Source organism: Myotis lucifugus, unplaced genomic scaffold (assembly GCF_000147115.1).
Source record: "Myotis lucifugus unplaced genomic scaffold, Myoluc2.0 scaffold_249, whole genome shotgun sequence".
NCBI lineage: Eukaryota > Metazoa > Chordata > Mammalia > Chiroptera > Vespertilionidae > Myotis > Myotis lucifugus.
In genome coordinates, this window is record NW_005871297.1 from 155,392 (window position 1) to 177,844 (window position 22,453).

Genomic DNA, 22,453 nt, shown 5'->3' on the forward strand with positions numbered 1-22,453 from the left:
CTGCTGGCTCATGGCATGAATAACTGTGAACCTTTGACTTCTTTAATAATACCAATGAGGTCTCATCATTTCTTTAGCATCTTAGATCTCAGATGCCATGTACTGGACTTCAATAATTTTAGAGGTAATCATATGCTCTTCGTTCAAAAGGAAAATCACCTTTAAAGTCATGAATAGCTTGGAAATATTTTATCTGCATTTATCTGAACACTTTTCCTACGAAGACAGATGGCCAACAGGTACATGAAAAGATACTCAAAAATAGTATGCAAACTCTGTGAGGAGAGGAGCTATACTTTTTTGAATGCTGTGTATAGTCCCTACCAAATTTTGGGAGCTAGAAAATATGCTTGTACCAGAGAGATATTACAGTGTTACGTGGCTCAGTTATACCACCATTTGAGTGCAGACAAAGATGGAAGGATGAATGAAAGATAACAAGAATGGACATGATTTGCAGTAGGAGCCTGATCTGACAAGATTAACCTTTAAAGGTCTAATACCAGCATGACAAAAGTGACACAGTACAACTTGAGGAAAAATGTTGGCAGCAAGTATATGAGAGTTCTTGGCAGGTATATGAGAGTTCTCAGCAGGCCCAATATACCATATATTCTGGGAACATAGACGGTTCCTAAAATGAAGCACATGCAGGATTCTTACTAGTACTCTTTAATATTTAATTTCTGGCTGGCCTGGCCAGGTAGCTCAGTTGGTTACATCATCGTCCGGATACACCAAGGTTGTGGGTTTGATCCCCAGTCAGGGCACATATAATAATCAACCAATGAATGCATAGATAAATGGAACAACAAATTGATATCTCTCTCTCTCTCTCTTTCTTCCTCTCTCAAGTCAATGAAAAAATTTTAATTTCAATAATCGTGTATGATTGACATCAGTCTTGGTGACCGTGTTTTTGAATTTGACAGTGAAAACAAAGGCAACAAAAGTAAAAAGCTGTACAAAATGAAAAGCTTCTGCACAGCAAAGGAAACCATAAACAAAAAGAAAAGGCAACCTACTGAATGGGAGAAATTAATTGCAAACCACATATCTGATAATGTAAACAAATCCACACCTGAGCCTAGCAGGTAACCTAGCACAGATTAACCTTTGTTTAGAGCTTACAACTTTGCCACTATTAACCTGTAACCCCACTTATCTGACTCTAAAATTTATAAAGTGAGTGTAATGCTATCTTGTAACTTGCTGGAACTTTCACAGAAAGACCAAGACTTAGATGTTTATCCATACCTACACAATCCCTAACTTTGATAATTGCTAGAACTGTTTTTCAGGAACAAGGCCAGGGTATTTTACAGAACCAGGGGGTGAACAAGCTGAAACCATCACCTGAGACCCACTGAAGCAGCTGAAGGGGCTCCAGGGACTCCTCAGGAACTGTTCTCATTATTCCCTTGTTACGGTACTAAAGTCTCCTCCCAGGGAAGGACATCTGCCACCATATTTGAACATATGATGTATGTATAACTATGTTTCCTGACTGAACGTGTGCTGAAACATCCCCACCTATACATGCAGGAAAACAAACAATCTGATTAAAAATGGACAGAGAATCTGAATACTTTTCTAAGAAGACAGATGGCCAACAGGTACATGAAAAGATACTCAACATCATTAGTCAGTGAGAAAATGCAAATTAAAACCACAATGAGCTATCATTCACACCTGTTAGGATGGCTATTATCAAAAAGACAAGAAACAACAAGTGTTGTCAAGGATGTGGAGAAACGGGAACACTGATGCACTGCTGATGTGGGAAACAGATAAACTGGTGCAGCCACTGTGGAAACAGCATGGAGGTTCCTCAAGGAATTAAAAATGGAACTTCCATATGACCCAGCAATTCCATTTCAGGGTATTTATCTGAAGAAAACTAAACCATCAACTTCACCCCATGTCCACAGAAGCATTCACAATAGCCAAGATATGAAAACAAGCTAAATGTCCAGCACTGAATGAATAGATAAAGAAAGAAAATGTGGTGAACACACACACACACACACTGGAATATTATTCAACCATAAAAAATAATGAAATCTTGTCATTTGCAGCAACATGGGCATTATGCTAAGTGAACTAAAACAGAGAAAGAGAACAGATTAGTAGTTGCCAGAGAGGGTTGGTGAAAGGGGTGAGGGAGTCAAAAGGTACAAATTTCCAGTTATAATATAAATAAGTCATGAGAATATAATGCGAACAATTTTTAAAAATTGTGTATTGAGCACCTACTAGATGTCAGAAAGTGGGCTAGAAGTAGAAAATATAATCTCAAAATTCTTTTAAGAACCATCTTTTTTTTTTCAAAGCATGAGGCAGTAGAAGGAAAGAAGTCAACTGATCAAATAGGATATCTATATATATTAAACCCTAATATGCAAATAGACCAAACGGTGGGACAACCAAACAACTAACAACCAGTCACTATGATGTGCGCTGACCACCAAGGGGCGTGCGTGGAACATGGTGGGCAGCGGCAGAGCACAGAACATGGCGGGCATCAGCTGCGGTGGGATGGTGGAGCAGGTGAGCGGGGTTGCCAGACCAAGGCGGGAGGCCAGTCACTGTCATTGGGGCAAGCCTCTGGTGGTTACTGAAAATTCTTTGCTCCCACGCACCGTAGTCCTGCCAGGCGCTCGGCTCGCACCCGAAGCCTGTGCCACAGCTGCCGCTTGCAACCGCTGCCAGTTCCTGGCACTAGCCCCGATCACCCCTGAGGGCTTCTCCACCTCCCCCTGCTCCTGAGGGGTGATCTGGGCAGCAGGTGCCAGCGGGGCAGGCACCGTCAGCGCATGGGAGCAGCGGCAGCACGAGTGGGGCTGCCAGCAGACAGGGGACCTAGGGCCACGGCGGGAGGGGCCAGGCGGGGGCACAGAGGATGGGCCAAGACCTGCCCTTACTCCCCCCTCTGCCCCCCCCCCACCCGCAGCCCACAGGTCCTTTCAAGGTGCACGAATTCATGCACTGGGCCCCTAGTAGGTTATATGTATCATATTTTCTGAACAAAAGATAGAACATAGGGTCTGGCAAGTGTAATAAAAAGTGTTTAAAACCAGGGCTGTGCTGGAGGAGCAATGCCCTCTCAGTCTGTGGGAGCACGTGACTAAAGGCATTTTCAACAAGCAATTAGGCAAGAGGACATGAAAGGACAAAAAGAACAGGGTGGGAGCCTCGCCTAGATTTCTGCATTGTGGGGCTTGGGAAGCAGGTGCCTTCCAAAAGGAATTTCTAAGGACTTGCCTCAAGGGAAGGCGTTTCCTCCTGGGACAAGAAAAGACAGAGAAGCAGCAATCAGCAGGCCCAGAAGGAGTGGTGACCAGATCTCCAGGTTCTAGAAACTCCCTTTGTTAAGTTGAGGGATGGAAGTTTCCTGCTGGTCTCTCCCTCCATTGCCCTATTGTCTTTCCTAAGTCAAGAGAAGGGGGCCTCCCCTGGGAGCCTCAGCCTCACATTCAAGGACCATTCTTCGGTCTCTAACCGCAGGGTACCGCAGGGTGAGGCAGAGTTGGAAGCGCTCCCTGGCCTGCCCTGGGGCAAGGCTTACACCTCCCAGGTGACTCCTCTGCCCAGCTTCCTCCTGCTTAGCTGTGCAGCAGAGTCAGTGCCCGCAAATGAAGCCACTGAAAGTGGGTAGGGCAAGGTGCCTTAGCTGACTCCATCGACTTACAACAACAGCTTAGCTTGGGGCCTCCATCACAAGTTATCAAACACATGAAAATCACTTCAGCATCTTGGAATAAAGATGCTTCTATTAGGGGTGGGGGTGGACTCAGCAGGGAGGTTTTCTTTTGCTTTACCTTCTAGATCAGTGGTTCTCAACCTTCCTAATGCCGCGACCCTTTAATACAGTTCCTCATGTTGTGGTGACCCCCAATTTCATTGTTACAAATTGAACATAATTAAAGCATAGTGATTAATCACAAAAACCATATGTAATTATATATGTGTTTTCCGACGGTCTTAGGCGACCCCTGTGAAAGGGTCGTTCGACCCCCAAAGGGGTCTCGACCCACAGGTTGAGAACCACTGTTCTAGATTGATGGTTAATGTCAAGGTGATGGCAGTAACAGAGAGGAACTGCTTTTCCCCTTAAAGTTGCCTGGATCTCACTTCTGATGGTTGAGTGAGGTCAGTTCCATGTCAGAAACTACTCATACCCTCACTTGTAAATGCTGTTAGGCACTGCCTTGGTATCACTGGAGGCTGCCAGAGAAAAGGCACCTGAGGAGATGGACCAGGGCACAGGTTTAAAAGAGGCGATACCTGGTCCCGAGATTCTGAGCACAACCACCTCAGGCTTTTCTCTCCTTCAGCCAGAAGAGTAGCTCTCCAAGTGTGGTCTGGTCACCTGACTAGCAGCATCAACATCACCTGAGGCCTTGTTAGAACTCATTAGAAATGCAAGTTCTCAGGCTCACCCTAGACCCCTGGTCGGCAAACTGTGGCTCTCGAGCCACATGCGGCTCTTTGGTCCCTTGAGTGTGGCTCTTCCACAAAATACCGACTTCTGCGCATGGGCCACGAAGTTTCAATCGCACTGTACATGCGCGCCCGCATGTGGTGTTTTGTGGAAGAGCCACACTCAAGGGGCCAAAGAGCCTCATGTGGCTCACGAGCTGCAGTTTGCCGACCACTGCCCTAGACCAAGGGAATCAAACATTCTGGAGCTGGAGCCCAGTTATCTGTCCTTGAACACGCCCTCCAAGTGGTTGGGAAGCACAGGGAGGTTGAGAAGCCCTGAGCTGGATGATCCATTGTCCTGGGAATAACCATGCCATGTTCACAAAGGACCTAGATTCCCGAATGGATATGCAACCACAGCGGAAATGCACCCCCTCACTGAGAATGAAGAATGAGTGCGGCTCATCTGTGGCTGGATAATAAGGAGATTGGGTGGGTCAGTTCAGGCTGGAATCTGAGACTCTAGGTCTTAGCAGGGGTCGGGAGAGTCTAGAGGACAAACACAGGGGTGGGCTCTGACCTGCCCTTGGCCATTCCGCAGGGGACTAGGAGTGGCTGCAATTCCAGGCAGGTGCTTAGGTTTTGAATGGCCTTATCTTTGATAAAAGAAGACCACATTCTCTAAGTCTTTACTGTAAACCTCTAGGCCTCAGAGATAATGATTTGGCCTATTGTGTTGATAAAAAAAAAATGTTAGAAATCCTGAAGCAGGGAGGGGTTTATGGTGAACCCTACAGTGATCTGGCAGAGGCAGATCCAGGTTTTGTGAGCCTGGACTTCTGTTATTTTGGTGGCTCTATTTAGAAAAAAGAATGTGGAACGTATTATGTTCGCAGATTTGATGAAAACACATGGCCATGTGAACACATGCTGGGGTCCTCCCAGGGCCTTAGAAAGAAAGGCCTGTCCAGTGTGGGGCCTCTGTAATGCTGCCTCCCAGTCCGGGAAGGGCAGTCATCCTCCTCCCCGTCCTGGCTCTCGCTGGACCCCACCTGCCCAGAAGCTAACTAGATCACTTTCAGCTCTTCCTCCTCCTGTCTCTTTTCCTTTTTTTTGTGTCATTCTGTTGTTGTGTGCAGCCATTAGAAAACAGTTACAGAAAGTGAAACTGAGGTCAGTCAAAGACTTCTTGCTGTATTTTCATGGCTCAGAAGCAAGGACACACTGTCTCTAAGAACAATCAGACAGACCGTGTGGCCTGGGGAGTGACCTGCATCAGTAACACTTTTCACTAATATTTCCAAACAATTACTGCCTCCCTCTCCCTCCCTGCCCTCCTCAAGCCCGTTCTTTTTCCTGCCTCACCCTTTAGTGAATGGTGTCCCTTCTCCCGAAGTCAGCTGGATCTGAACCCTCAGAGCTTTTCTGGCCCTCCCATCATCTAATGACAAAAGGCTTGTCCAGGGCCCGCAGAAACAGATGGAGGAATTGGATCCTTTGACTCTCAGTTTCAAAAGGCGCTTAATCGCTCTCCTGTACTCAGTGACAGCAAGTCCCTCCTTTCCAAATGAGCAAGAGTATTTTGGACTTTTTAAAGTTTCAAGAAGTTCATCTAGGAACACAATGTACCGTCACTCAGCACCACGACCCTACCTGCAGCCCTGCCTGAGTATAATTCTCCTCTAATGACGCACAGTGAGCCCCACCGCTGTCCCCGGAGCTGCCACTCCTGACACTCAGCCATCGCTGTCGCAGTCAGAGGGCTCTGGAGGGCGCTCGAAGGCACTTAGGTAACCAACCACCCTTCCCACCCTGACTGGCTCTGCCGCTCCTCTTCCCCCACCCTTTGATACTTCTGGCACTTTTCACAGATTCCCATTTGGCATGAAACCTGGGTCTCCAAACTAGAGCGAGCTCCTGGCCAGCCTGCCAAGCTGCCTCCCCAGCTGCTGCTGGTTCCCCGCCTTCCCTGGGGCCCTCCAGGGCCGAAGCCAGGCTTCAGCAGGAACTTCCTCCACGTTCTCAGGTGGCTCCCAACCCAAGGCCATGCCTACCTGACGACAGAAGGCTCCCGCTGCTGCCACTGATGATCTTCCCTTTGCTCCCCATGTTGGCCAGCTTGGAGGTCTTCAGTGTGCCTGTCTCGGTCAGGTCGATAGCGATCTCACTCAGACTTCGTGCGGCATGGATTTTAGACTAGAATGAGAAAGGCAACCAGGTCATAAAGGGGCACCTGTTCACGCTGAGACCACAGTCATCACGCGCTTGCTTGCAGACCTGAAAGTCAGCAAAGGGACTCATCTCCCCACCTGCAGCATTTGTTTGTGTCCCCTGGCCCCTCACCAATCACCGAAGCTCTCTGCAGGAGCAGGTGTGGCTCAGGAGCTGACATGAGTGGTGAATTTTCTAAACTTATTATTCTGTAGGTTGTATTGGACTGTCCTTGAGAGCAGGGACTTTGCAGGCAAACAGACCTTCCTCCCATTCCCTCCCCTCTTCTCTGCCTGGACCATTGCTCTCAATAAATAGTAGTGATTATAACTATTTTGTGTTCAAAGAAGGAAGGAAAATAATTTCAGCTTTATGAGTGACATAAGAGCTTTCTGAAATAAAATCATGGAATTTAAATAAATTCTTAAGTGATTTAAACCTCTTAAATTGCTAGCCATGTGACCATGGAAAGGTTGAAAGACTGTGAAGTGACAGCATTCTGTCCCTCTATACCAGTGGTCGGCAAACTGCGGCCCCTTGAGTGTGGCTCTTCCACAAAATACCACGTGCGGGCACGCACATACAGTGTGATTGAAACTTCGTGGCCACACTCAAGGGGCCAAAGAGCCGCATGTGGCTCGTGAGCCGCAGTTTGCCGACCACTGCTCTAAAACACCAAGTGTGTGCAGGTGTAAAAGCCTCTAGAACAGCTGCTCATCTGGACACTCCAGTCCCACCAATAAGCGCCTGGCAGGGTGCTTTGCTTCTATTTTGACACCTAAGTGTACGAGAAAAGTCTTCAGGCTCTGGTTAACCCTCCACTCCACTTGTTCCATGTATTAGCTGGCCACTTGGCTAAAAGCCACAGCAGGTGAGAATAATCAAAGGGGTTCTGCAGTCACAATCACATTCCTAAAAGTCACCGTTTAGAGTCAAGTCATCTGCTGTAGTTACCACCTTTGGTGATGCCATGGGTTAGCATTTCCTGTATATGTATTTGATGGTTGTTTGCTTTTTCTCTATTCGTCAGGAAATCTACTTTAAAAATATATATTATATATATATATGATTGATTTTTTACAGAGAGGAAGGGAGAGGGATAGAGAGTTAGAAACATTGATGAGAGAGAAACATTGACCAGCTGCCTCCTGCACACCCCCCACTGGGGATGTGCCCGCAACCAAGGTACATGCCCTTGACTGGAATCGAACCCGGACCCTTCAGTCCGCAGGCCGACGATCTATCCACTGAGCCAAACCAGTCAGGACAAGAAATCTACTTTTGTGATAGTGCTTAGGCAATGGGCTTTACCTATACTATGGACTTTATGAGATCAGCTGTAAATGCACATCTTTCTGTGGCCCTTGGTGATAGCATGCACATGGATGGAACTAGGGGAGATTTTCAGTCACTTCGTGTGCATTTACACCTGGCACATGTGAAATTGCGTCTTTCCCGCACACCAGCGGAGCCGGCAGGAAGTAGCTAAGGAAGCCACAGAGGGGAAGGTACACCCAGGCCAACTCCCATAGTGACATGCTGTGCCCAGGTGCCCCCAGCTGTCTAGCAGAGACATCGGAACCCTGTGGTCTTGTCCTTCCCATGGCTCCATGTTAATGCCAACATTGATGAAACACAGTGACTTCTGACCGCTGAGAGCTTTCCCCATGTTAACAAAAGTCTGAGCAACAGAGGAAATGATGAGACTTTTTGTTCACCGGCCATGAAGTGTCTTCCTCATTCTCTCAATCCACATCTCCTTGACCTTAACCTTTGTCCCTGCCTTCAGGACCAGCTCACCTTTCAGCTCAGGGCTCCTTGTTCATCATCAGGTAATCCTGCTGCCAGGCCCTCGCAGCATTCCCACTGGCAGCAGAAGCAGGAAGGGCCTTTCATCTCAGTTGCCTCAGCTTATCAACAGCACCCATTTGGTTGACTTTTCCCTTCCACAGCACAGAAAGCACAATCTATGACTTCCTTTCTTTCAGCACTACTTTTACTAGTGCCCACGCTTTAATAAGAAGGAGCCCACGCCCACAATGATGTAATAATAACTCATGAAGACACAGACCAGTTCAGCATGGTGGTGAAGGGCCCAGGCTTGGAAAGATCTGAGTTGGAATTCTGACTCTTCCTAGTCAATCACTGTTTGACCTTCGTCTTCAAGCTTTGAGCCTCAGATTGCTGCTTTTAAAGTGGAGATCTTAAAACTCACATCGCAGAGTAGTGATAAGGACTAAATTAGAGAATACACATAAAGGCCAATGGAGTTGGAATAGTAATAGGCTCCAAGTCAGGGCCTGGCAGTGATTTGCTAAATGAGGTTTGATTAATGACTCAACCTGGTATTTTGGGGATCTCACTAATCACATGGAAGACCTGTGCCCACCTCATCTCCACTCCTGCCACACATCAACTTCAGGCAGAAAACAAAATATGGAAAACTGACCAATAGAGACCCTTCTTAAGGGAGACTAAATTCTTACAAGTTGTAGGAACTGACCGCGTCTCTCTAGAATGTAAATATAATGGCTGAATGAACCAGTGGAGAGAGAATGCTAAGAGGAAGTGAGTACTGATGGGGAGACTGTCTCCTTGCAAAATCAAGCCTTTGGGCCAACCTGAAAGAAACTCCACACTTCTAAGCATTTTGCTATTAGGGTCTTGCCACACAAAGTGTCATTACTGATATTCTGTCAGCAAGGTTTAATTGTCCCCCACCATGCTTTCACTCTGCCTTTGCTCTAGATAGAATGAAGACTAGCAGACTGCCTCAGGAGAAGAGAAAAAATAGGATAGATGTTTGGATTGAAAGCCAAGGCAAGAAGTCTTCACTCTGAGTTCAGAGGAAAAGGTCTAATATCTACTCTAAATAATTTGAACTTTCAAATGTTTTCCTCTGAAGTCTACAAGACACTCCCTGGCTCTGGGCTACAGAGGTTGCGGGGATGCAGCTGACGACATTTCTGATCTTTGGGGTCAGCACATACGAGTTACCAATTGTAATTGGTGCCTGAACAGCCTCTCATTCTGAATCAGCCACAGGAAACCAAGCAATAAAGCTTACCCTTCACTCTGTCTTTGGTGGGGTGGTGGTGTGTATATAAGACAGAGAGAGGGGGAGGGAGGGAGAGAGAAATTGATTGATGTCCTTAAATGATTTACACAATGACCCTGAAAGGAGAAAATAACTGAGTACCAGGGAAAGAACATGAGACTTCTTGGCTACCCACCCCTGCTGACTCAACCCACTAGACCGCACTTGTATCTGGGTTTGATAGGCATCACTTGGGAGGCCTAGCTTTTCTAAAGCACTTCAAAGAAAGGAATGGTTGGCATGGCCCGATACAGTAGAGTGTGTAGCAATGGATGGTTTGCCAGCCAATACTGGCTGCTCAGAACTCTCTGGAAGCTCTTCATCCCAAGCCTGTCAGCCTTCACTATTCCAGAGGCCATTCTGCCCACCAAGAGGAATCACATCACAGCTACATAAAGAACAACATTCCAGAAACAAAGGGTGTTGCAATGTAACTCCTACAGGGAGTTTTATCATCTCTAATTTAATTTGGGGAACTTTTAGAGAATTTAAACTTTCCATAAGTGTTGGTCAGGCAATAGTGTGTTGGATTAATAATGATAATAATAAAAGATAGCACATCTCCTAAAGCAATTTCACAAACATTGTGTCTTTGGACCAATCAATTTCAATTAGGAATTTCCTTTCCTGTTCTCTAATTGGGGAAAACAAAGCCATGATGAAAGACTTGCCCAGGGTTACAGAACTGGAAAACAGAGTCCTTGGACTTCCATGTGGGGGAACTTGTTCCTAATCTATCCCTGCGGGATACTGGTTCCTATGAGAAGTGCAAGGGCTCTGAAGAATCTGTGTGCATTTAAAGCCTACCGGGAAAGTTCTGCTCTGGGAGTGTACGCATTTTTTTTAGTCAGGGGTTGCTGAGAAGGACAGCTGAAATTTTCCTAGTGCTGTGCATTTGGTTTGGCCTCTGAAAAAACCTCTTGTTAACATGTTCTTTGATCATTACTTTTTGAAGTTTACTTATTGCATCAGCGGGTTGACCAGTAAGCCTGATGAATGAGGCTTCTCTACCTGCACAAAGATCACCTTTCAGAATGTGGCTCTAGAGCCCTAGGAACAGCTTCCTGAGTTACTCAAGAGACTATCTGAACAAAACAAACAAACAAACAAACAAAAAACAGCAGGGGATCAGGAAAAGAGTTCAAACAGCTAATATATGATCCTTAGGATGAAATACTCTTTCACTTTCCCCTGTTCAAAATTGTGGTATCAGTGTGGGGGCTCTGCCTGCAGGAGGAACTAGCAGGGGGGGTTCAGGAGGATTGCCAGACTCTTTATCCCTCACCCCTCAATTGCTGAACAACACAGAGGATGGACTCAGTGTTCTAAGGTTTTGATCTCCAGCTCCTACCAGTGGAGGACAAAATGATGACACCCACCCACTGACTCAAGCTAAAGCATGAGTCAAACACTTGGGTCTTGTATTTTTTTTAATATACTTTTTATTGTTGATAGTATTACAGATATCTCCCCTTTTCCCCCTCTTTACCCCTACCCACCCCCCAGGTCTTCACTACCCTATTGCCCGTGTCCATGGGCTATGCATATAAGTTTTTCAGTTTATCTCTTCTTGTCCTTCTAACCCCACATCAGTCTGTTCCATACCTCCATGCTTTGGGTCTTATTTTGTTAGTCAATTCATTCTGTTCATTAGATTCCACAAATAACTGAGATCATGTTATATTTGTCTTCTTCAGATTGGCTTATTTCACTTAGCATAATAGTCTCCAGGTCCCTCCATGCTGTCCCAAAGGGTAAGAGATCCCTCTTTTTTACAGCTGCATAGTATTCCATTGTGTAAATGTCCCACAACATTTTTATCCATTCATCTACTGAAGACCCTGTATCTTTTCATCTAATGGGTCCTCAAATTCCTATGCCAATGCCCGTCACCACTAGAAGAGCTGTGGAATACTCTCATAATTCCTAATAAGAAAAAATGCTTTACCCTATGCCCATTCACCACAGAAAGTGAACAAAAGAGGGGTCAGGAAGAAGACTGAGTAGAGGAGAAAAGCTGTTACAAAGGAGACAATGACTGGGAAAGGCATTGGGAAAGGCATTGATCTGAAACCGAATTACACTTTAAATGATTACTTTCTTTATTCCTGTCCTGTTTTCTTACTATCCTTCTCTTACCTCCCACTCTACCCAAGCTCTCTCCCTCCATGCATCTCCCCAAGCCAGGGAAAGAGCAACTCCATCCAGGTGGAAAATAAGGAAAAGAGGAACCAAAAGGATGCAAAAGGACCCCGATCTAATGACTCTTATGCCCAGTAAGCCTAGGATCCTGCCACCTCCTCCCCTGCCAAGAACTCAAACAATGGGACAAAACTTCCCACAGGTGGTGGTACTGATTAGGCCAGGGCCAAAGTTGGCATTGCTTTGTAGCTCTGTATTTCACCCCATAGCCCTAACCCAAGGCAGCAGGATCCTGAGAAAAGTGCAAAGCTCACATCCAAATGGCTCTTCACCTGAGGGGTAATGAATGGGAGTGGTTTGCCAAGGGTGTGTGTGTGGGGGGGGCGGTGGAGGGGGAGGGAGCCAGGCAGACACAGCTGGAAGAGGGGGCAGAGTGTTGATATAAGCTGTGTGTGAACCAAGGAGAAGTCACTCTCCCACCCACAGAATATGCACCCGTGCCCCTGGAGCGGGCGGAATCTCCCGCCGAGGATGACTGTTTACCAAGGCCTGAGGCTCCAGGTCTCCTTGAGGGAAACAGGGCTGCTGCTTTTTTTTTTTTTTCATGTTTCCAGCTTTGCATTTTAAAAAACTGGAGTTGGCAGTTGAATAGGCCTGGAGGGTTTTCATAGCAATTATCCACAACAGTTAGGTGGTGTCTATTAATTGAGAATGGTTACTTTATTTTCCCCCTTGAAAAGAAAACAATATGCCACTGTTTAAACACCAAAAGGGGCTTCACTGCTTGCTCCTAGAAGAGGTTATTGAGGTTCAAAGCACGGTCAGATTCCTCAGAAGGGCCCTACCTGACTGTATTCAATGGCTTGAGTAGCACCAACTGTGGTTGGGCCAGAGCCCCTTGATCAAGTTGCAAGGAATGTGCCGTCTTGAAAAGGCAGGTCTGTATCTGTGCACATCTCAGGGCAAGGGACACAGTGCCACCCTCAACCATCCAATCCTCAATCCCTCAGCAATGAGACCCAGACAAGGGCTCTCATTTGCCCTCAGCTTGGTGACAGTCTGTCACAGCAGAGTTCCTCCCAGGCCCTGAAAAACGACTTACCTTACTCTGCTTCCTGTCCAGGTAGAACTGGTGCTGGCTAATAGCCATAGCCCAAATGGACTTGATTAATGCTGGGCACGCGTACCACGTGTGCACCGCAATGCCACTGTGCCCAAACGTCCTCCTCGTCACAGAAGCTCTGGGAAAGCAAGGATCAGAAGGGGCAACATGTTTATGATGACGAACTCCACTGATGGGTCAAAACTGTTATTGAGAACCCACTGGGTCCTAAATGTCCTGCTGTAAAGGTGACAGATGAGCATGCCCATGTGCATGCTTTGGGAAACCAGTACCAAAGGCCTTATTTTTATTTTATTTTATGAATAAAGAGTGTATCTAATGTATACAACAAGATAATCTGATACACATCCCACAGGGAAATGATTACTACAGCTGAGCTAATGAACATACCATATCCTCACATAGTTACTATTTTCTATGTGATGAGAACACCTAAAATCTACCCTTGGAAAATTTCCAAGATTATACAATACAGTATTAGTAACCATAGTCACCATGCTATCTATTACATCCCTAGACTTATTCATCCTTAATTGCAACTTAGTACCCTTTGACCAAATCTCATTTCCCCATCTCCCCATCTCTCCTGGTAACCACAGTTCATCTTTCTGCTTCTATGAACTTCATGTCTTTAGATTCTACTTATAAGTGAGAACATGTAGTTCTTCTGTGTCTAGTTGATTGCACTTAGCATAATGTCCTTCAGGTTCACCCATATTATTATAAACAGCAAGACCACCTCCTTTTTTAAGGCTGAATAATATTCCATTGTGTAAAAATACCACAATTCCTTTATCCATTCATCTGTCAACAGACACTTAAGTTGTTTCCATATCTTGGCTTTTGTGAATAATGCTAATCTTTTTATTTACTGGCTCCTTTGGGTTCAGAATGGGGTCAAGCCTCTGCCTTATCTGAGATAAGACGGGTCTCCTTTCTGGTCTTCAGCTTCTGGTGTTGAACCAAGACAAACTTCAGAGACAGGAAAAGCCTTCGACAATGTCCTTTATTAAGCAGGAAATGCTGCCTATGGTGAAGGATGATCAAATTCTGGTCTGATCACCACAGGCTACAGCCTGTGGGAGGTGCTAAGGGGATCAGGGCTTATATTACTTTAATTCAATGGTCCTTGAAAGAGCTTGTCATTAATTTCAAATACATTCATAGGGAAGACAGGGCCTTAGAAAATCAGGAGAGGAAAGGTAGAAAGAAATGAGCCCAGCCAACCCCTTCAATATCCTGCCTCCACATGTACATGTATGGGGAAGACATGGAGTATATATACGCATGGAAATCAGACTTTAAAAATGAAAGTGGAAATACAGGTCCCAACATAACTCACCATATCAGCAGCATTGGGAGGGAGGGGGGAAGGAGGGTATATGTCCATGATCCTCAGTGAAGTGTATTTTATGGTAGATTATTACAAAAGTGTTTGCATGCAAATGTGTGTGTGTGTGTGTGTGTGTGTGTGTGTGTGTGTGTAGGGCAAGGTGATGGGACAGCGGGTGGGGTCTGTGGTTTCTGATGTGTATATGTCTGAAGAAAATGTGTGTTCTCAAGATTAAGATATCTAATTTGGAGGAAACTTGGGGTAGTCAGGACCTATGAATAATTTTTTTTCTCATAGCACATTTTCCCTTGAAGAAAATTTAGAGCTGCTCTATTCACCTTCCCTTGGGGGCTACAGCTTTAACAATAGGTCTTCTTCAGACCCATTTCTAAGGAGAAATTCAGATCTGGGGGTTAGTTGGTGATGCTGATTCCAGGCAGGGTGTTTTTCTCTTTGGTTAAAAAGGGAGAGTTAAGAGAAAATGCCAGTGCATGAAAGGCAGTTCAAGATAAATTTATCCATAAACTTAAAAAGAAACTGTGGTCTATAAATGTATAAATTTAAAAAGAAATTTTTAATTTAAAAAGAAACCTGTGATCTGAATACCTATTTTGGCTTCCATAGCAATGGACGCTCCTGGGAGTAAATACTTTTTTTTCTTTCCTAGAAAAACTGAGTTAGAAAGGAAAAGTAAATTGCTATATATTTTAGTGAAAGCAATGAGAGTTGTACTAGGCTGATCTCTTTCAGATAAGGTGAGAGAGGAAGAGTTAAGAGGCCTTCTGGTCTGGGTGGTTCCAAGCTAGCCACAGAGCATCTGAATCAGACCCTCTGAGAGTTTTTCTCCTGCTTCATTATTAATTTATCTCTTCCCTGCATCTTTCCCTCCAGGCTCTTCCCACCCCACCCACTTTTCTGCCCTGCCTAAACCTTAGAAAGGGACTGTTTTCCGGGCAGAGAACAGCAGATACAATGGGGGGGGAGTCAGGACAGCGGTGCAGGAGAATAAACCCCACAGCACTTCTGTGACTGTGCCCATCACCTCCGGAATAAGCCTGTGCTCTGAGGGAATCGCTTGTTCCCCACATGCCCCATGGATGACATCTTTGTATCTTCACAACAAGATTCTCTCCTGCACTTCCATCCTATTGCTTTGGTTCTGACTCACTTCCTGGTTTGGGCGGGAGCGGGGGGGGGGCGTGTCATCCCTATGGATGTCCGGTCAGATTTGTTCTCTCTGCTCCAAACAAACAAGGCCCCAGCAGCAGGATGATCCGTTGAATTTAAGGAGCACCATGAGGCCCTGAAGAGCCCTTCCTGGCCTCTCCTGCCTCCCCTGCCCCTCCCTGCTGCCTGGGGCTGAGAGAGGTTATTTTTCTCCTGGGGACAAGACCTTGCTCTGTGCACAGGCTGCCTGGGCCCCTCACTTTCTCTCCTCTCTTCTGTCCCCCTGACAGACATATGTCCTCCTGAGGGCCCACCTCAAGTTTTACATCCTGGTCACCCTCTGAGGTTCTGTTCAGATGGGCCTCCCTGACCAGCCTGGCTCCTGGTGACCTTGAACATTTATGTTTTTTCCATCTGCCGCTTGGTACTGCTACCTTGTGTATAGTGTAGCAGGAAGGTGTGTGAGCGTTGGAGTCAGACTCCTGGGTTCAAAACCTGCCTCTACCCTTACTAGCTGTTTGTAACCTAGAGCAAGCTGCTTCGTTTCTCTGTGCCTCAGTTTCCCAGATGTAGAGGAGGAACACTATGGTGCCTGTTTCCTGGAGTTACAGGGAGGGCCAGATGAGATTAATGGGAACGAGTGTTGAGAAATGTGCTTGCACACAGTGAACACTCAATAAATAGCACACTTCTTCTTCTGCCTGTCTCTCCAAGTGTGCCAGAAGTTCTCTAAGGGCCGTAGACCCTGTCTTGGTACCCAAATACTGAAGCTACACAACTAATATGAGACTGATCACCTTCATTCCATAGGCTAACAGCTCACATAATAGTAACATGTGAGGTTTGGACCCTTTCCTATACCCTTAGGCATTGGGGAATGGAATTTAGTATTGTATCACAGACAGGGCAATAGACCCAGAGAAAACACACACACACATACACACATATGCACAGCATGTCCAAGGTGCCTGAGTTAGCAGGATCCCCAACAGAGCACAGGCATGAAGAGGGTCTAGTTTTATGCGTGGCCCCTTAAACTACTCTTCCTTAGCTTAATTCTGTCCAGCATCCCCTTTCTGCATCTGACCCATGGTGGCAACATGCATTTCATTCCTTTTACGTAAGTTTCCCCTCCTTCCACACTCCTAAGACAGGTCTGGTCAGTTCACCTGGACAAATAACTGCGTTCCATTCTGGCTGTGCCATCATTTCCGGCATTTCCCCCTCTCCCTCACTCCACCGGCTCAAGCAGATTCCTGCTCTGCAGAGCTGCGTCTCTGGACTCTAAGACCCCGAGAAATGCCAGACAAGTTGTTCTTCTGGCTCAATGCTACCGCCTTCACCTGGCTGTGAAAACAAGACTCTCTAAAATGTTCTCCGTTTGCTTCTTTAGTGACCGTGGGGCATGAGTAAGCTCTTGCTTTCACACAGATTATGCAGCCTGGCCAGCAGCACGTCAGCCTCACCGGTTATCAGGGGCCGCAGGACCCAGACAGTGCACAAGCCTCAGGCCCTGACCTGCGCCCTCTCTGCTTTGTGGCCCCAGCCCTGCAGGAGGCACAGCAGCTTTTTCAGAGGCTCAGGGGCCATGTGGGAGCTAGCTGGTGCCAGATCCTCATTCCCAGGCCAGGGCTGGGGGATCGATGGCACAGAAAACCCACATCTGCCCTCTACAGAGTCTGATCTTCCGGTCTTCCCAGGACTGCCTTCTGGCTGTAAATCCATGTTTTGGACTTACCCCAAGTGATTTACTCTTAGGTGGCAGGCTTGCTTTTGGGGAATTTTGCAGCTGCTTCTGGGCTGCCTCACCTCCAGGACTGAGGCAGAAAAAGAGGAGAAGCCGTGGGCGTCTGCTGCCCCTCACCTTCCACGCAGGCTGGCAGGGCAAACCAGGGCCCTAGTGTTTGTCATCTGACTTAGCACAGCATTTATGCTAGTGCCGCCTGGGGCACGATGTGAAGTGCAGAGAAAAGGAACTGCGTCTTTCACATCCATCCACAAGCCTGACACCCTCACACCCACAGCTCCCGGAATCCAACAGTTTGGCACAACTGCTTCACGTGCAGGTCACCCTGGGTGCGGACTTTCCTACCGGACACACCCTCAGAAGCTCTGACAAGCCATCCTTCAGATTCTCCTCTGGCAAAACTTCCTAAAAAGACTCAGTCTGCTGCCCAGTTTAATTTGGTGTTGGTTACGAAGAGCTAGGAATCTTCCCTAAAATGCCCGGCTTAGAAAGACAGCTCCACATGCATGAGCTGAGCGCTAACACGTGCAGGAAATGAGATGAGCAAGAATGGCTACCTCTCTCTCTCTCTCTCTCTCTCTCTCTCTCTCTCTCTCTCTCTCACACACACACACACACACACACACACACACACTTGAACCCACCGCATTTATCGACATACATAGAACAAAACAAAGCTTTACTGTCTGATTTCAACTGTTCTCCACGATCACCCATCCTCTCCCTGCCAAAATGAACAGCGAGGATGGCAGCACAAAAATAGGATCATTCATGCTGGTGGGCCTTGCCCTCCCAGACGAAAGGATTTTCCTAGCTTACCTGCGTGGGTCATGAACTTCCACGGAAAACTTCTTTTCTCTGAAATACAGGTTTTCCAACTGCCTCCACTGGAAAATCTGGACAGAAAGCAATGCAGTTTAAGTTCAGGAGCGCTTGGTTCATGCGGCTGCAGTCCTCCCTTTGCCGCTGAACTTCTGCAGCTGGCAGTTTCCTTATCAAAGCAGAGACTGTACAGTTGTTTTCGCCTCCTCCGCCTCTTGCTTCACACACACACACACATACACACACACACTCTCTCTCTCTCCAGTTCAAAACCTGGCAACGTGGGTGTGGATTTTCCTGCAGGTTCCTGAACGAGAACAAAACAAGTTCTTTTCAAGTCATTGCCGGCTGCTCTGCCTTTGTTGAGTTCTCCAAGACAGTTCCCAGCTCCACAGAAGTTTCCCTCCACAGCGAGGGGCGGGGAGAGCAGCGCAGAGGCAGGCTGGGGGCTGGAGGGACGGAGGAGCAGCACAGAGCTGGGAAGGAAGCAGTAGCCATCTGCGGGAGGGCTGCCTGAGGCTTCCTCCCTCCAGTGCTGAAATGGGAAGGCGCTCAAATTCCCAGCCTCCCATCGGGACTCCACTTCCTGCCCACTAATGTGTAAGAGCTCGGACTCACCCTGGTGACGAGGCAGCTCAGGAAGCCTCCTGAGGAGGGCGGGGGCTGCCTTGACCTTATTCTGGGCCAGGCAACTCAAGATAACAATGTGCGCCTGTCAAGCCCATACTTCTTTCTGCAGCACAAAGAAAGCCAAGGGTCCCGCAGCTGCCAGGACACAGCAGCCACCAGGGGGTGCGCAGGGAGGGGGAGCAGGGGAATGGAGGCAGTTCTGGAAAAGGGGAGTAAAAAGAGCTCCCCCTCAGGCCCTGGTGGGCATTTTTCCTTCCAAGAGAGCACCCCTTAACTAAGAAGCTGACTGCAATTACTGGGAATAATTAAGGCTGCAGCACTGATGGGGGCGGGGGGTGCCTCTTATAAGATGAAAAAGAAAGTTACTTAACCCTCTGGGAAATGTCAAAAGAGGTTGGAGTCATGCACACATTACTAGTATTTATATTTGTATCTGATGCATACCACATCCCTTCTATACTAGTAGTCTTAGAACTGGAGCTTATTTTGCTCAAAGGAGGGTAAAGCAGCAATCCTCTCGGCTCCTCCCGGGGGCATATGCTTTTCAGGGTGTCATCCTAGACCCAGACTCCTGTCGTCTGGGGCTCCTGACCCTCTCTCACTTGCTCACGGTTTCTTCTTAAAGGACTGGAATAATAAAAACGATTTCTAGGATCTTTTACCCTTTGAGACAGCAGGGATGGACCTGCAAATTATTATGCAAAGTGAAATAAGCAAATCAGAGAAAGACAAATCTCACATGATCTCACTTGTTTGGGGAATCAACAAAATAAGACCCAAAGCATGGAGGCATGGAACAGACTGATCTTGGTGTTGGGGGAGGAGGTGAGAAGAGATAAGCCAAAGAACTCATATACCTATATGCATGGCACTTGGACACAGACAATAGGCTGGTGAAGGCCTGGGGGTGGGTGGGTAGGGGCTGGGCAGAGGAGGCTGGGGGAGGGGGAATAGGGACATCAGCAACACTGTCAATAATAAATAAATAAAGAAATAAAGAAATATATATATATATATATATATATATATTCAAAAAATTTTAAAAAAACATAAAAACAAACAAAAACGGCTTCCAGAAGGGCTGCATTCTTTTCTCTTCAGAACCTGCTGGGCAGAATTTGATGATTGTTCTATGTACCAAGGAGGAGGACCTCACTCTCCTGAATTAGAGCCACCTCCGTGGCCCACAGCTCATACAGTACATGTCACTATGAAGCCAAGGGAAGCTATAATTTCCTTCTCCTTTAGGGGAGGTTCCAAGTGGGTGCAGAGACGTTTCAAGGAAAGCAAGTGACCAAAGCCCTGCACTGGCTCCGACAGCGTGTGTGGGGCACAGATGAAATGCCACCTGCGCAGAGCCTGGAGGACTCAGATGACAGGGCTGGATCTCAGGCTCCTTGCTGATGCCCTTATGCTAAATTCCTCAATGAAAACCCTCACAGCTCCTCTCTGACCCCTGCTTGTCAGCCACTTGTAGACAGTCCACTTGAACTTAGCCACAGCCAGAAAAGCACCAGAACCATCGGATCCCTGACACTGACCTCATAACCCGACAGAGCACAGGGTCCAAAGTGGCCAGCACACAGGCTCTGGAGTCTGACTGCATCTGTTCGAGTCCAGGCTCTCCTACATCCAAATTATTTTGCTCTTAGGCAAGCGACAACACTTTCTTTAGCCTCAGTTTTCCCATCTGTGAAATGGCATTAATGGCTCCTTCTAGGTACAGCTCACTGGCACAAAGTAAGCACTCAATGAGCTTAGATCTTATCATGATTCCTAATTATTCTGACTTCTCCCAAATCCTGGGACATAAACAAGAATAACTCAGAATCAAAATTATTCTTTTCTTAAATTTCTTTTTTTTTTTAAAGCTGGAAATATTTTATTACATTAATAGTTCAGTATTCCTCCTCCTATGCTCACAGATGGTGTAGTTTTTTCTGTGTTCAATGGGTTTCTTTCTGTATGTTTCCAAACTGTTCTCGTCTCCTGGTTAGCGGACATCAAAGAGACCAACACTAGGCTCAAACCCAATTTCTATCAAGCTCTCAGACTGGGGTTTAAGAAAATACAATTTGATTGTCTGCATGCTGGGAATCTCTAAGGAAGTGTACAGAATTATTCCCCGCCCTCTCTCTCTTCCCTTTCTTTTGAAGAAAAGGGTGGATGGAAGATGGCTGGTCTCTGAGGGGGGCCCTCAGCCCTGTGCTGCCTCCACCGTGGCCAGGACCACTGCTATCGGCCTGTGCTCAGAAGGGCCCATTTGGTTTATTGCTCTGCTGTCACCATGTTGAAATTCTCTGTAAGTTTGGATCAAGGGCCCTGCATTTTCATTTTGTGCCCAGCCTACAAACTATGTCCCTGGTCCCCATCTTTGGTCCTGGCTGGCTCTTGTGCCACAGGTACTGCCCTGGGGTAGGCAGCATTTGGGGTAAGGTGCCCACCCAGAGCCTGCAGTCCCCTCCCCATCAGGAGGAAAGAAAGTAAAGCTGGTGTGAGGGTGCCTGCAAACACCTCTCTTGGGCCTTTTATTTGGACTCCCCGGACCTGGTGAGGAACCCCAGCCAATACTCAGAGTGGCTGGCTCCCTGGCAGCTCCTCCCTCCCCAACTCCTTGCAAAATAGAACAAGCCGGGTCTTCCCTTGAAGTGCTCCCCGTGTAGTTGGTGTGGAGAGCCAAGCCTCTGCCAATGGCCCAACCAAACCACCCTGCTCTGCTGTGGGCCCTTGATCCGCCGCCACTGCTGCCTCCCGGGCTCCTGTCCTGGGCACTGCACCCTGGCTGCCTGACTCTGGCCTCTCCCAGGGTGATGTCTGCAGACATTTTCTAACAGGAGGCAGAACCATGGCTTTCCCTCATGTCTGCTCAAGCAGGGGTTCAAAACAATTTTTTTTTCAAAAGAAATACTAGAAAGAGAGGTGGAAGTGAGGTGACTGAATGGACAGTTTTTCAAGACAGGTTTGCACTGGGACATTAGCAGAATCCCAGGAATCAGAGGAGATGCCCTTGTGGGCACACTGGCCTGACCCTTTCTCCTCACTTAGGGGGGGATGTGGGGCCGGGCAGCAGGGAGATGAAGGCAGCAGGATGCAGCTGTGCCGAGGGGCTGGCCACCAGATGGTCACTCCTGGCTGTAAATGCACTGTCTCCTCATGGAGCACAGCTCAGAGGCCCTGCCCACTGAGGCTGGCAGGGCAAAACCAAGAAGCAAACAGACAGAGACACTTGGCCTTGCCTCCCTTTATGAACAGGCCACGCCGGGCCCCAGAGGTGCTGGTTGGGGCAGCTCCTGCTCATCTGTGTCACTTAAGCAGAGCCTTCCTGGCTCCCTGCAGCTTCTCAGCCACCAGGTAAAGACACCCATGTGCTTTGTGACTCCAACTGAAGGCCCATCAGACACACACACAATGGTCATTATGACTGTGCTAGTTCCCTTAGGATTTGGGATTTGGTGTAATCACTGTGGCCAATTATGCCCAAGGAGCTAATTAGAAGCTCAAATACATGGGTCTACCAGTAATCAAAGGATTTATTAATTAATACTTATCAAATCAAGGCCATTCTAATAAACTTCATGGGGGCATCTTTAAAAGGTCTGTAAACACCCCTTCTTTGATCTTTCAGCATCCCTGAGAAGAGTGAGTGGGAAACTTGCTTCTTGGGGAAAGTGAGGCCAGAGAAACCGCTTAAGGCCACACAGCACGTCAGTGAAGGAACCAGAAATAGGAGTCAAGGGCACCTGCCCATTACTCGAA

At 47.2% G+C, this 22,453-nt stretch overlaps 1 protein-coding gene across 1 annotated transcript in view; it reads right to left on the reverse strand.

Moving 5' to 3' along the window:
* The window catches only part of FRMD4A (FERM domain containing 4A), a 227,838-nt gene that overhangs the window by 49,669 nt on the left and 155,716 nt on the right, over positions 1-22,453 (reverse strand). Inside the window, 3 exon segments of the mRNA XM_023762528.1 lie at positions 6,480-6,621; positions 12,978-13,116; positions 18,065-18,141. Coding sequence (XP_023618296.1) covers positions 6,480-6,621; positions 12,978-13,116; positions 18,065-18,141 — 358 coding nt within the window.